The 15,055-nt window shown below is 43.2% G+C and overlaps 1 protein-coding gene across 3 annotated transcripts in view; it reads left to right on the top strand.

Moving 5' to 3' along the window:
• Nucleotides 1-14,443, top strand: part of ENOX1 (ecto-NOX disulfide-thiol exchanger 1) — a 210,923-nt gene extending 196,480 nt beyond the window's left edge. For all 3 annotated transcript variants that reach the window (XM_044913177.1, XM_021697871.2, XM_021697870.2), the window contains 2 exons: nucleotides 3,782-3,867; nucleotides 13,890-14,443. In XM_044913177.1, coding sequence (XP_044769112.1) covers nucleotides 3,782-3,867; nucleotides 13,890-14,021 — 218 coding nt within the window. In that variant the 3' untranslated portion in view covers nucleotides 14,022-14,443. The remainder of the gene's footprint in view (nucleotides 1-3,781; nucleotides 3,868-13,889) is intronic.
• The last annotated feature ends 612 nt before the right edge of the window (nucleotides 14,444-15,055 follow it).

Below are 15,055 nucleotides of genomic sequence, written 5' to 3'. Positions count from 1 at the left end.
TTGTAGCATTGCTCATTAGATTATGAGTTACACCTGTCCTTTTTTCCATTCTCAGGAACTAGCCCTGTTCTTTTTAAGGAGCTACAAAGAGGCTTTAGTTGATTATTCAGGAAGCCCACCTCACCCCACCCATGAATCCAACCCAAAACCAGGGCTTAGAAACTACATTTTCTCAGCTGCCATGACTAATGCTTCTGTGAGGACACTGTGATGGGCAGCGGTAGGGTGGGAGGAGGGAAGAGGAGGGGTGCAGTATTTGGGAGACTGTGACTATTGTTTCCCATTTCTGCTGTATCTCTAGCAATACTGAATAGCTTAGTTGCCATCCATAGGGAAAGCTTCGGAAGCCTTTATTTAACTACCTACTTTGGGGGCACCTGGGTGGCTCAGTCGATTAAGTATCTGCCTTCGGCTCAGGTCACGATCCCAGAGTCCTGGGATGGAGCCACGCACCAGGTTCCCTGCTCCCTGCTTCTTCCTCTGCCTCTGCCACGCCCCCCCCCCACTTTTGCTTGTGTTCTCTGTCAAATAAATAAAAATTAAAAAAAAAAAAAAAAACCTTTAACTATATACTTTGGCCCCAAATGGATCTAGGGGCAATTGCTCAATTTTCTTAAAGAAAAGCTAATGGCTTATTAATATCAGCTACCAAGTGATGGTTTTGAATACTCTCCTACCCAAGGGAAGATACTGTCTGGGTCAGGATTTCTAATCTGATTTTAGAAAGATATATAGAAATCATATAAGCATTTTCTTTTTACTTTTATAAAAAAGCAAAAGAGTTTCAATAAAAAGTTTCCATGCCCAAAACATTCAGGTTGCTCTGTCCTGAATCCATAAAGTGGATGAGTTAAGGGCAGGAATTACCAGTGAATAATGCCTCAAAGTTACCTGATTTTTGAAAGACTACTACACATCATTGGTTAGTACTGTGCAATTTTTAAGGTTCTTATTTATCTCCATTTATTAATAGAACAGTAGAAATTTTTAAGCAAGTATACTGGCTAGTCTTATTTCTAGAGGATAAATCCATTCAATACACATTTATTGTAAACGTAAACTCTATTCCCAATACTGAACCAGAACACGCACAGACTGTCAGGGCAGAATTCCCTGGGGGCGCAGACCCAACGCTGGGCCTGAGGCTCGGAGAGTAGCCAGTGAGGGGGCACGTACACAGAGGGCTGCCAACCTCACAGAGGCAAAAAGAGCGGCCACTCCGGGTCCTCCCATTACCGGTATCCCTAAACTTCCTCTTTCAGCACTTCATCTCCTAGGCCAAAAGTTATCAACCTCTTCACCAAACCCCCCACCCCAATCCTCTTCTGACTCATTCTATTTATTCTACCGAAGACATTTAACTTCACATCACACTCCCATGGGTGTTTTAGGAGAGGCTGTGGGTTATCTAGAAGATGGTGAGGAGTCTCTGTGCAGTAGAGATTTTAATTTGCTGGTGCCCTGGGTAGTTTACTCCTTTTTTTTTTTTTAAAGATTTTATTTATTTTTTAGAAAGCGAGCGAGAGAGAAACAGCATGAGGGGGGAGAGGGTCAGAGGGAGAAGCAGGCTCCCCGCTGAGCCGGGAGCCCGATGTGGGACTCGATCCCAGGACCCTGGGATCATGACCTGAGCCGAAGGCAGACGCTTAACCATCTGAGCCACCCAGGCGCCTGGGTAGTTTACTCCTAAGACTGCTCCGACCTCTCTGCCTTCTAAGATGCCCCCACGCCCCATAGGAAACACACACATCCTTGTCACCATGAAGGCTGATCAGTCAGTCTGCTGCCTAAGCCGACGTCCAACCGAGGAAGGGACTACTGTCCCTGTCTTGCAGCACCCCTCCTGGCTCTAGGAGCCATTCTCTTGGAGCGCCCCCTCCCTGCCTGGGAGAACCTGTGTGCCAGAAGAAAGGAACAGCCTGGCCTTCTCACAAAGCCAGAGGTGACTACTCATTCTTCCCCCTTGTTCTCTAATGGGGGGAGGGTCCGCCTACCATTTGTCGGAGGCTCCCTGTGGAAACTAGTGGACATAGCATCACTTGTCCTCAGCGGGGGACAGCAGGGAGAACCCCATTCACCATCCTGCAATAGGACTTTCCCCTTAAGAATTCTGCCCCCTCTCTCCCACTTAATAAATGCAAATATGTGTTATTGTTTAAATACTTCTTATTTTTAAAGTGAGTCCTTCATGAGCTTCTATGTTTTAACTCATTAGTAACAGAATCACTTACGGTGCCACCTCACCAGATTTGAGAATTTCAAAGACACAGGGAAGTAGTCGCCAGGTCTGTAAAATTAAAAGATAAATTAACAAAGTGGTGAGGGGGACAAAACAGTTCCACTTAAGTATATTAAAATAGCTGTTCGCCGCTTAAAAATATTTAAAATACCATTAGTACCTTTTACCATGGCCATTATTTCATCAAAGGGCATTTTAGCAAAAAAGGAAGAACAATCTCAGAATGAAATGGTACTTCTTTATATCTCAAGAAAAACAGGGTCAGTCTCTGAAAACTAAGGTTTTGGCATTATGGAGAAATAATGAATTACTTGCACCTTCCTCATGTCTCTGTTAACCAGTATAAACCTCATACAAGCAGTGTTCTGAGGACAGGTCTTAGCGTGGACTGGACCCTTTGGTTCTCTGTCCTCAGACGAAGGCTCAACTGGGAACTTTCCTTGAAACACTGACACTCATCCCAGAGCATCCCAAGCATCACACAGGAGCTCAGGAGGCCACGAGACCCTGTCCCAGATCAATCCAAGGTCACCCTGCAATTCCCAGAATGACCTTGTGCAAGAACGATGTGCTCCTTGAGGGCTCACCCTTGCATTTCGGACAAGTGTATGTCTTTCTTTTGACCTTTGGCTGTCAAGCATCAAAGTTGCCCAATAAACAATGTGAGGGCTTATCCTCAGATTTAATTCATCTCGAAGCCTACTTAGAACTAAAAAGTCAGTCTGAACACAGTTTCCTAACAAACAGCTGCATACAATCTATGGAGCCTTGATTTTGGATTTAGGAGCAGGGAGGACAGAAAGGGAATGCTTTTACTTCAGCCATGACACCAACGCCCAGCTTTTCATTTGTCAGTACAATGTTGACAGTTGATTTCACAATGGAAAAGACTTCCGATTTATAATCAGACTCCAGCCAAACCATCCATTCCTGGGCCTTTTAAAACGAGCTTGTAAATTACAGCAGCGAGGAGGAGAGAGTGAGCTGGCTCTGTTTAAATAACAGCAACAACCAGGAGGAAATAAAGCTTTCAGAAAGGATCTGGGCTTCCTTCAGTGGCAGTTAGGAGAAATATGGATTAAATACTTTTTATAACTAGCAGCTGTAATTATCAGGGAAATCAGAGGCCATGTGATCTCTGACACAGCTGTATGAGCCATTTTCATGCTGCAAGGTCCACTGAGGGAAAGAAGAGAGAATTTATCCTTCCCAAAACTACAATTTTATATTGGTAAATCAAGCATAAAATTGGTAGTTGAAATGCTTCCAAGAGTCTTTGTTTAGAAATACTTTTATTCATCTATATATTATCTCAGAGTCTAGCTTTTCTAACCACTATCATACCAGAAGCTAGAGTGTTGTTTGCCACCTTACTAGGACTGTCTTCAGAACGGACTGTTACCGAGTGCTTGTTGAGTGCTGTTAAAAATGGTGAGACCATAACTCAGCCTGATGAAACCATTACTGGGGTTAAATGACATTATTTGACTCAGACTTTTATTTGCCTTTCAGTAATGTCCAATGTTTGTCTCTTTAATTCAGGGATCATATCAACGTTTCTTCACGTCCATCCTTTTGGAGCCAATATAGAGTATCTCTGGTCATACATGCAGCAGCTGGACTCCAAGGTACACTCTTTTTCTCCAGGGGACTTGCATTGCTAAAATTTAGCATGTTGTTTCCTGGCTGTAGGTGGACCCCGCGTGAGCTGCATAGGGGATATAATGGCGTTTGAAGATTTATCAGTACTTCTCCACAAGGACCTCCGTTTTGGGCAGATAGCTGTCTTCTTTTCACTTGCTTTTTTCTTTATAGAAAGAAGAGCAGTTATCTAAAATGACAGTGGCTTTCAGCAGATGCCAAATTACTCTGAAAAGCATATGAGGGACTGAAAATTACAGGTTGGCCTGAAAGTTCCCCAAAGAGGGAGAAATCAGGTCAGGGTGGCTAATGGGGCATTATCCTGAGACCATATTCTCACAGGATTCTATGGTAAGGACTCCACCTGATAAAGGGAAAATCACCTCAAATAACATAAAGATCTGACACGACTCTCAAGAAAACATATTAATGGTTGTTTTTCAGCATTATTCTCTAAATGGAAAAAATGACCGCAAAGTTACTCTCAGCGGTGCCCCCCAAGGGAGACACCCAGAGTCAGGACATCACTCTTCATTTCTCTGAGGCTCAGTTTGCCTTGTCTGCAAATTAGCTATGCTCCTAACCCATTGCAGTATTTGTATTCTAAAAGAGAAAGGACAAAAAGAGCTCAATGTGTGTATCAATTTATGTATCAAAATCCAGTGAACAATGAGAGGGGCCCTTCTTGAAATAAAGTCATGTCATTAAGCAGCATTGCTGGGGGAAGCCTTGGAAGGGGATGGACACAGAAGCAGAGAACTGAAGCCTACCACTGAGTAGCTTGTTAAATGTCCTGCTGGGAGGGAAAATGGAAATAAGCTCTTGCATAGAGTGCAGCAAAGTACCTGGAATGTGTAGGACCAGGCCCCGGCCCACAGTTCTGTGACCCTGACTACACACATACAAACCATTCTAAATCTTCAATGGCCACTATCAATTAAATGACTACACTGTGCTCTCAATTTGAGTCAAATGATCTTACCAATTCATGATCCCACAACTGCTTAACCTTTCTAATGGGTCTTATACTTCCCCTCTGAGAGAATCATCTGGAACAAAAAAGTATTTTTCAGTCACAGAGATTCATGCCCTTTTCTTCTCTTGCAGCTGGTAATAGGGTAGGCCAAAACAGAGTGAAGAGGAGATGAGGAGATTATAAGATTCTGGAAGTTCACGCTCATGTCTTCTTTGTGGCCTCCCCTCTCATGGACAGGGAGGGATAGAAAATGCTTATGTTAACTCAGATAAAATGAGAAGGATGAGCTATTCAATGTTACTTTGTTGAAATTAAGCTTTCTTAAAGGGCTTCTTTGCCTTTTACCCTCACCAATTTCATTAATATCGACCCTACCTTGGCCTGAAAGATGAAATACTGCTTTCACCAGTGTGGCGTGGCATAGAATGAGTCCTCAAGAAATATTCCTATCGTTGCTATTATCCTTCCCTTGTATTGTTGACATTGCTTTCCTTCCCCTCCTGGAAATCCCAAGTGGGAAGCTTTTGTTGGGAAGCAGTTGTTTTAGTATATACATGAGTTTGTGTGTGTGTGTGTGTGTGTTGGGGGGGGGTAAAATCACCTGGTGGGGGTGATAGATAATGAATTATCTTGTTCTATTCTTAACCTCAGGACAGAGTGTCCATCATCCATTTGTTCAGGCAAAATTTGTGTGGTCTCCCTCAGGAGTCTCTGAGGAGAGAATTCACACACCTGGTCCCTGGCCATAGATGATCGGCCTTTCTGGAAGGGATTCAGTTAAAGGGAATTCCATTTTATCTCAGACTGGTACTTTTATTTTAGAAGATAATGAAGAAAGCATTTCCTTCACAGAGGAAATACACAGGGTCTTCCCCAGACAGTCCTCTATCTCCTGAATGAAATGCTCAGTAGAGCTGTCAAATTGTTTCCTCATCCCTGAAGTAAAAATTATATAGAAAAAGTGCTCTAAAACTCCTAGGTGCCAGCAATTAGACCAAATATTCTTTCTATCCCAGTGAGGCTGAAAGGATATTTAGACTTTTTAATCCAGAGACCAAATTATTGCTCTATACTGGAATTCCATATCGCCAGGGCTTTAAGCAGCTTAGAAAACAAAATAATGAGAGGTTTCCCTTTAAGTACCCACCAGGGCCTTGTCCTTGTATCAGCTGCCAGAAGGCTCCGAATCCTGGAGCCACCAGCAGCCCACTGACGCTAAGGCTCTCCTGGTGCGCCTGCCTCTGGTTAATCAGAAGGAGGTGGGTGTCACCAGGACCCCCACCAAGTTTTGGTTAATGTTGCACAAAGGCTATGGATTCAGTTTAGCCTCCATGACACGGAGGTTTCGCTGATTCTAGTAGGATGGGTTTTTTAAAATTCCAGTTAGAACAGCACAGTTTGACATCAGACAACATCACCATTACGACAATTGTAAAATAACATTTAGATTCTGCCTACCCCAGTGCTGATGAGAGCAAGGAAAGCAGGCTCAATCAATTCAGCCTGTAATGAAGCTGATTTTATTAGGATTTCCCCAAAGGCCACATATGAGTATAAGAATGATTAGAAATGGAAGGAGAGCCAGGAATTAATTTAAATTATGCTGGGCATGTGAATTGCACATGGCTCCTAAAACTGTATAGCCCAGTAATAGGCCATTTTCCAGTTAAATATTATTCCTGCTCTTGATAATGATATTTGCATATTTTTCTCTTCTCAGCCTCTTCTAAACCACCACCTCTCGTTCACTTAGCCCTCTTGTAGCAGAATGTGATTATATGACCACATCACAAAGATTCACTCAGAGGAAGGCAGGAGAAGGGTGGTGGGGGGAGATGGCTTCCTAAAACTTTGCCAAGTCAAAAAGTGTGTCCTGGGTGCAGGCAGGTAAGCTCTTCAAGACAGGCAGCACTATCCTGAAATGGTTTCCAATCAATACAGAGAACTCCCCCAGGTCAGCCCAGAGCCCTTCAAGCCCACTCCCTGACCCTAAGCAGCAAGAAAGTCACATTGAGTTGAGCATTAGCAGATGAGTATTTCCTGTCCTACAGTCAAGAGGAGAGATTCTTCTGCTCTTACCCCAATTTATGTATTCTTTAGGACTTAAGTTCTCCCAAGCGTGTCTGGCTGCCCCCTCTACATATGTATAGCCTCCTCCCAAGGCCCACCAAGTAGATTTGATTCTGAAAACCAGACTCAACATAATATGGCCGCTGATACTGGAGGATTTACAAAGACCTGCCATTTTGACATGATACCACTGTTCACTGATGGGCTTGGGTGCTCATAGGCATGTGTACATCTCCCACCAGAAGGGCAGGCCATTTGCATGTCTGTACTAAAAGCATACCACTGGAAACACAAAATTAAAATACCTGGTCAGTTCCAAGGAGATTCAAATTGGCCATAACTGGAGAGCATTGTTGCCTAGACTATAGTTAGGCAGTAAGGGTAGATGAAATGTTCTCAGTGGTGTTTGTAAGGTTCCCCCCCCTCCGAAAAATCTTCATTATTATGTATATTCCAGTGTTCTCCTAAATCGCCACCTGTCATAGTATGTTAATGAGTGAGTGAGTTTTCTGTTGCTTAGGCTATAATGAGTGTGTTTTTTAGATATGACAACACCTCTGGAAAGCACATGATAAATGAAGCATTGGAGGTAACAATACTTCCATTTGGCTACATAAAGAATAAAAAGGAATTGCTCACACACAGCAAGAGAAACTGACAAGGTTACCAGGGACCCAGTGAACACTGGGATAATTCACTGCTTTTCATGAACCCAGCACTGTCCTAGGGACCAGGGAAGAATAGGGGATGGCCAGAGCACAAAAGAAATCTAAGAAAGAACACTGCTCTCAAAAGGTTTGTAGTCTAATTCAGGAAATGCCAGAATATTTATGAAATAACTGGATAATCAGACATGAACTAATGAAGTGCTATACCAGGCAGGCAGATCTTTAGTGGGATAGAAGTTGGAAAAGGGCGACGTTCACGTGAGCCCATGTTTACCAGGAGGTATCTCTGAGTGTGTGCTCACCCTCACAACTCCCCCTGGGGCACTGTCGCCAACCTCCCCCCTTCTCCCCTCCCTTCTCTCCTTCTCTCATTTTCCATCCAGATCCTTCTTTTTCTCCTTCTAATTCTTTCCTTCTGTTTATCTTCTTTCTCCTTTCTTTTCCTCCGTCCCTCCCTCCCTGTTCCTCTTCTTTCTAGTTCTTTCCTTTGGTCTTCGTAATTCCTCCACTTACTTCTAGCTTCTTTCCTTATTCCTCCCTCCCTCCCTTCCCTTCTTTCCCCATCCATATTCCACATTTCTCTCTGCAAAAGTTTACTGTAAGGTGTCTGTGTGCTGATGCTATGTGGTGCCCAGGGATACGAAGAATGAACAAGATTTAAATGTGCACTAAAAGCCAACAGTCAGGGGGTGCCTGGGTGGCTCAGTTGGTTAAGCGACTGCCTTCGGCTCAGGTCATGATCCTGGAGTCCCGGGATCGAGTCCCGCATCGGGCTCTCTGCTCGGCGGGGAGTCTGCTTCTCCCTCTGACCCTCCCCACTCTCATGTGCTCTCTCTCATTCTCTCTCTCTCAAATAAATAAATAAAATCTTTAATAAAAAAAAAAAAGCCAACAGTCAGTTTATCCTATGGAAGGAAATTTGGTTTTGCAATTGGCTTCTCGGACTCTCCAGCCTTGACAAAGCCTATGCCAGGTCTTTTCAGTGCCTCAAACAAGAACCCCTCATCACTTGGCTTCTCTTGCCTGACTATATGGGACATGGAGCCAACCATCCCCGTAATAAAATTGATTTATATCTGCTGTGTCAATTTATATCCATGCTTAGAGGCCCAGCAAGGAGGCAGTGGGCTTGGGCTGGAGTGAGCAAATCAGAGAATAAATCAAGCAGATCTTATAAATTACCTCTGCAGTGTTACCAGCACACAAGCTCCTTGGTTACATGGAGCCTTTATTCCTTCTTTTTTTTTTTTCTTAATTAGAACAAATCAATCCTTTCTAAAAGAATAGATGTCAGACTTAGAAAATGTTAAACAAAACAGGGGTGGCCAGGGATCCACTGACAACATCAAAGATTGAAAATATACAGACCACCCATTTCTTGAAACAACAGCCAGCTGAGTAAGCGGGTAATAAAAGCATCACATCTATGACAATCTTCCCCACTTTCTAGAGCATCAAATACGTGGTGTACGGTAAATGAGAAATTTTACAGGCACAGCGCATGTCTCTAACCTAGACGGCAATGCTGCACAGAAGTCTCTCAACCACATGTGTTAGATTCTGCTCACAGCACCCGTGTGCTGTGAAGGCAGGGCTGGATTTGGCATCGAAAGCCCTGCACCGAGTTCTAGCCCCTCCACTCACCCGCTGGGCGAGCACAGCCTTCCCTGTCCCCCAGTGGCTTCCATGGAGGACAGACAGGCGCTTAGAGAGAAGCCCTGACCTCAGAGTGGATATGGGGAAGGGAACCCTGCACAGCTGATGACAGAATGGGTACGTCTCACTCTGAGCTCGGCCAGTAAGGTCTGGCTGCTTTGTTTTATGTGAGCACTCCAGGATTCTTTCAGTTCTCAAAACCAAGAAATGATCAGTAGGAAGATAAAGGATATTGCCACGGCAAAATTACAAGAGCTGACAAATTATTTAGGAGGAGAAAACAGAATTAAAGTAAATGAAAATAATTGTAAAGTAAAAACTCTTTGGCCATAGGGTAAAAAAAAAAAAAAAAAGGACAAATTAAATTCTCTCTTTGTTTTGAAAATCCCAAAATGTGATATATCATCAAAGTTATTTTGTCAGGGTAGAGAAAGTTTTAAAAACCATCAAACTAACTTGAAAGCAATTTCTCCTTGATCTTTCTTCCGGCATGAGATACAAAACATCTTCAAGGAAATGCTCTAGAATTCATCTCAGAGCCTTATTAAAGGGAGATTTCAGACAGGACTTCATTTGAGGCGGTCTGTTCTGTAATCGTGCCACACCCCTGTCCACATTCAGGCGGTTACCTTGAAGCTTGAAGCCAACGGCAGCTTACTAGCATTAACTACTTTTGAGGACACTCCTTGCCATTATACTAATTTCTGGTTCTGTCAAAATCCGAGGAATGGCTAATTGGTCATCCAAACTAAGTAACCATAAAAATTTCAAATCCCAGTCTCACTACTTACTTGTGGAACCTTGGGTGACATATTTAACATCTTTGTGTCTCAGTTTTACCCTCTGTAACATGGGTTTTTATGGATTACATTGTGTATTAAATGACTTACTATATGAACAGTACTCGCAACAGTATCTGGCACACAGCAAGTGCTACTGAGTGTTGGTTGCCATTTGTTTTGTGCTTTATTAAGAGTTTTTTTTTTTTTTTAAGACTTTATTTATTTGACAGAGAGAGACACAGCGAGAGAGGGAACACAAGCAGGGGGAGTGGGAGAGGGAGAAGCAGGCTTCCCGCCGAGCAGGGAGCCCGATGCGGGACTCGATCCCAGGACCCCGGGATCATGACCTGAGCCGAAGGCAGACGCTTAATGACTGAGCCCCCCAGGCGCCCCCGTTTTGTGCTTTAAAGTGCCGTGAGGACTCAGGAAGGAGTGGCTCCCTCTCTCCTCCAGCATGCTACTCCAGCTTCCTCTGTGGTTCAAGCCTAGCCTCGGGTCAAAAGACATCACAGAAAACAAGATTCCCCATGATTTGCTTGCTGTTTTGGTGAAGAGTTGCTGTAGGGGCACCCAGGCATTGGCACTGGGATGTGTATGAGCTGGTCGAGTTGGGAACTCTGTTTGTTACTGATGTTGATATCACTCTAAAGTCTTAGTCATCACAGACCTGCCCTCTAGTACACAGGCCCCGGCCCCCAACAGGGAGACAGTGACCAAGAGGACTACTTCCGGTGCTCAGTCCACAGTCCCCGGCCCCCTGTGGCATTTGGCGTCAGTGCTCAAAAATAAGGCCAAGGAGTCTGGATCTGCAGCCCAGCTCCACACTTAGTGCCTGGGTTACCTAGTCGGTCTGGACCTCAGTTTCCTCATTTGTAAACTACTCCCTGTCTTATGAGAGCGTAGTGAGAACTAACATAAGTGTTTGCGGAAGTCTGGAGAGGACAAGGTTTTCCAGAACTCTGAGCTGTCGCACTTCTTCGCATCGGGGCTGCTGGGCAGCACCGCCTGCCCTGACCCCAGCTGGTCTCCGGCATAGATAGGTGTCACCTTCACACCAGACCTTTGTTTTACCCTCAAGAATTTAGCTTCTCTCTCTCCTTCCTAAAGAGCACTACAAAGCTCCTTTCCCTACTTTGCCAAGGGAGCTGACGGTTATCCTGTAAACAAGCCTGGGATGGGCCGGCTGTTAACCTGGGGGTCTGGCAGCTTCTCTGTGGCTCTGCCTGATCGGGGACAAGGGTGGCTCATCTCAGGAGTATCACCTGAATTGACTGCAGACTGGAGCCGACCATAGACAACCTGTGCTGTCTTTCTCCAAAGGAAAGAAAGGAGGTGAGGAGGAGAACTTGGCTTCAGAAAACTGCCTTCTGGACCAAGTGAAAACTGGGTTTGACCACACACTTTTCTGTATTTGTTTGCTTTGGCTTAGGAGCGCAGAGCTGGACTCACCTATCACAAAAAGTTTGGTAACAGAGTGTCATATTCTGTCAGCATTGCCTAGTGTGTATACAGAGAGAAAGCATCTCGTTCCAGGCACCATGTTACATTTTATGTATAATCCTCATGATTAGGCTGAGAGATTACAACGTCTTTTATACACATGAAGAAACTGAGAGTTACAGCTGTTAAATGACCTGCCCATGGTTACACAGGTTGGCCCTACCCCGATTAAAATCCAAGCCTGTCTGATTTAAAATCCCATTCTTAACCCAAATATGGCTGATCTTAAGAATTACCTGGGGTGGTTATCAAAAATAGAGTATATGAGCTACACCCCAGATCAGCTGAATCAGTCTCCAGAGAAAAGGCTAGGGAATCTGAGTTTTTTTAACAGGAACCCCAGGTGATTGATATTTCGAAAGTAAGCACTGCACTCCTGGTTCTTCACCCACGGCTTGCTGAAATCATGCGGAGCACGTGAAACACACCAATGCCTAGTTCCCAGGCACAAGCAGTGGGTTCCTTCCCAGTTCGGTCTTTGAAAAGGCACTTAACTCTCTGTAGTTCACTCTGTTTTCCTAGCTATAAAACGAAGATACATCTTAACATTTTTGACACATGTATCTAATAGGAGTGTTGTGACAATGGAATTAGGATGCTGGTGAAGGCATTCTGCACAGTGCGCATTGAAATGAAATGTTTCAAAATCACATGAACCTTTTAAGCATCCATTTAATAGGCTTTTGTGGGCTGACCTGGCAATCTAATAATCCTTTTAACATGGCTTTGTAGGAAAATGCATTCAGATTTCAAAATAATTCACACAAAAATTTTAGAATGCAATTTATTTCAACTGCCTCGAAAGATTTTTGGTTTTTTTTTTTTGAAATATTGAATATATCATGTGAATTGATATTGAATATATCACGTGAAATCTTTTCCATGTGAACGTTACATGAAAAGCTGATTTGACTTCTTGGTCTATTTGGTCTCTCTTTAAAATAAATGTTAAATAAGTTTAACATTTAAATGTTAAATGGAAAGTGCAGACTCTAAAATGATATCTATCCAGTGATTGTACCATGAAAAATAGTAATAGGTCTGATTCATTAAACCTTTCTATGTGCCAAATCTATGCTAAGCCAGTAGTCTTTATACATCCTTATTACACTTTGTTATTCCCATTTGCTGAGGATTAGAGAGACTAATTATCTTGGTTGGAGTCATTTAGCTCATAGCAATAGTAGATACAGGATTCAAACAAAAATGTTAGCCCCTCTGGTTCCAGGGTCTTAGCCACCTTGCTATAGGAGATCCCCATGCAAGTACATGGGCTGGGAAACAAAGACAGGAAAATGAGAACAATGGCTGTGTTAGAGCAGAAGGATTATGGTTGATCTGTCCTTTATTTAAGGTAAAATGAATTATTGGCATAAAAATGTATGTAATAGAGAAAAATAGGTAGAAGAAAAAACAACTACATTAAAAATCTACCTTGGGGGGGGGGGGTGCCTGGGTGGCTCAGTCAGTTAAGCGTCTGCCTTTGGCTGGGGTCATGACCCCAGGGTGCTGGGATTGAGTCCCGTGTTGAGCTCCCTGCTCAGTGGAGAGCCTGCTTCTCGCTCTGTTCCCCGCTCAGTGCTCTCTCTTGCTATCTGTGTCTGTCTCTCTCTCTCAAATAAGTAGATAAAATCTTTTTTAAAAGTTTTTTTTTAACTTAAAAAAAGAAAAAACTACCTGGAAGGGTGCCTGGCTGGCTCAATCGGAAAAGCGTGCAACTCTTGATCTCAGGGTCCTGAGTTCGAGCCCTATATGTGGTGTAGAGATTACTTAAACAAATAAAACTTAAAAAAGAAAAAACAAACTACCTGGATTTTAAGAATGGATGTTGAGATTTTCATGGTTGTAGGTTCTGGGTTTTCATTTCATTCTAAACCTTTATGGTCTTCTGGTCTCTGTGAAAATTAAAGAAAGAGAAGTTAGGGTGGCCGGAAATCTACCCATATGCCCTTTGGCCCTCACTGAGTGAGATAAAAGCATTGCCCTTAGTCGAAGAGGATGAGGGCACCCGGAGCGGTGATGAACTTGCACTCAGCCCCCTTAAATCCCATTCTCATCTCCTTTTATATCAAGGTGGGGAGGGCTGTTCACACAAGGCACTACCCAGTAAGCTAGCCATCCAAAGGAAGGTGAGCCTGGGATTCGCGCCCCTCTGTCTCCTACCTGCCCAGCCCCACCGGCTGCTCGAGACCAGGACAGTCACTTCCAGTGCTTGACCAGCGCTCCTCTCCTCAGCACGCTACTTGACAGCCAAGTAGTGTCATTTATCTCCCTGGAAAAGTGCATCCTTGCCCAACCCCTTGCCTCCTTGCAGACGAGTCTTGTTCCCAAAAGTGACTTTTCTTCCTTTCTAACAGATATCTGCAAACGAAATCGAAATGCTTCTGATGAGGCTGCCACGCATGTTTAAACAGGAATTCACAGGCGTGGGAGCAACGTTGGAAAAAAGGTGGAAGCTGTGTGCCTTTGAAGGAATTAAAACGACTTAACTGTGAAGAGCCAGCAAGTCTCTGGAGACGAAACCACCTGACTGGGCCAGGGCTGTGCAGCGTGAGCACTGGAAGCTGGGGTTGGTCCGGCCTGGGGCCCCTGTGGAGCCATCGGGGCCTGACTTCAGTTACATCTGTGGCGTTCTCCTGTGAGTGGAAATGTGATTGTGTACCAGTTCCCTAAAACAAAGCTTCATACTGTGACAGGTCTGTTTCCTATGAACACCAACGATTCCAGTCATAATGACGGCAAAATTTTAAAATATGCTACATTTGAGAATAGCTCACCCAGCAAAATACTTAAAGTTCATGACGGTGTAGCAATGGTCGTCGCTAGGCTACGGAGTTGTATATGTAATGTATAGCTGAAATCAGTCAATGACATTTTCCTGAAAGCCTTTCTGTTTTACTAAAAAAATAAATAAAAACAAAAATAAAAAGTAATTTTAGAGTGAGGAAAAATCATACCAAAAGAAAACTTGAATATGTGTCTGAACATTTATTGTATTTTGTAAATTAAGTTATATGCTATTCCAGGGACTCTTTGCCTTATTGAAGAGGCAGAAAAGATTGGACTCCTTGGACTCCTTGAGAATGCTTTATCAAGAATATTATTTTTCTAATGTAACAATTCTCCATCATAAGTTCTTTTAACATGGACTGCATAACGATTTTCATAAAATGTAAATAAAGGAAAAGCTAGTGCTACTGTCTTGTACTTGGTATGTAATATTCAGGTTTATGCATCAAAATAAACATTCAGTAAATACTCCTGTTATAAATTTTATAGCAAAGATATTAATTTTTTTCAATAAATATGACTTCTGCCATAAAGGTTTTGCAAATTATTCTTTGATATACCTTACTTCACCTTTAAGAAGTATTCTTCACATTATTCAGTCCCATCTCATATCCCACCGTTTTCAAATGATTGTCTACATGAATGACATTGAGACAAAATATTATTTCAAACAGAAATCTATAAAAACTAAAGTGGGAAGTACCAAGAAAAGGGGATTATACAGCACTAGGGT

Source organism: Neomonachus schauinslandi, chromosome 3, assembly GCF_002201575.2.
Source record: "Neomonachus schauinslandi chromosome 3, ASM220157v2, whole genome shotgun sequence".
Taxonomy (NCBI): domain Eukaryota; kingdom Metazoa; phylum Chordata; class Mammalia; order Carnivora; family Phocidae; genus Neomonachus; species Neomonachus schauinslandi.
Note: the sequence above shows the minus strand (reverse complement) of the source record. Positions and strands in the feature narration are given on the sequence as shown.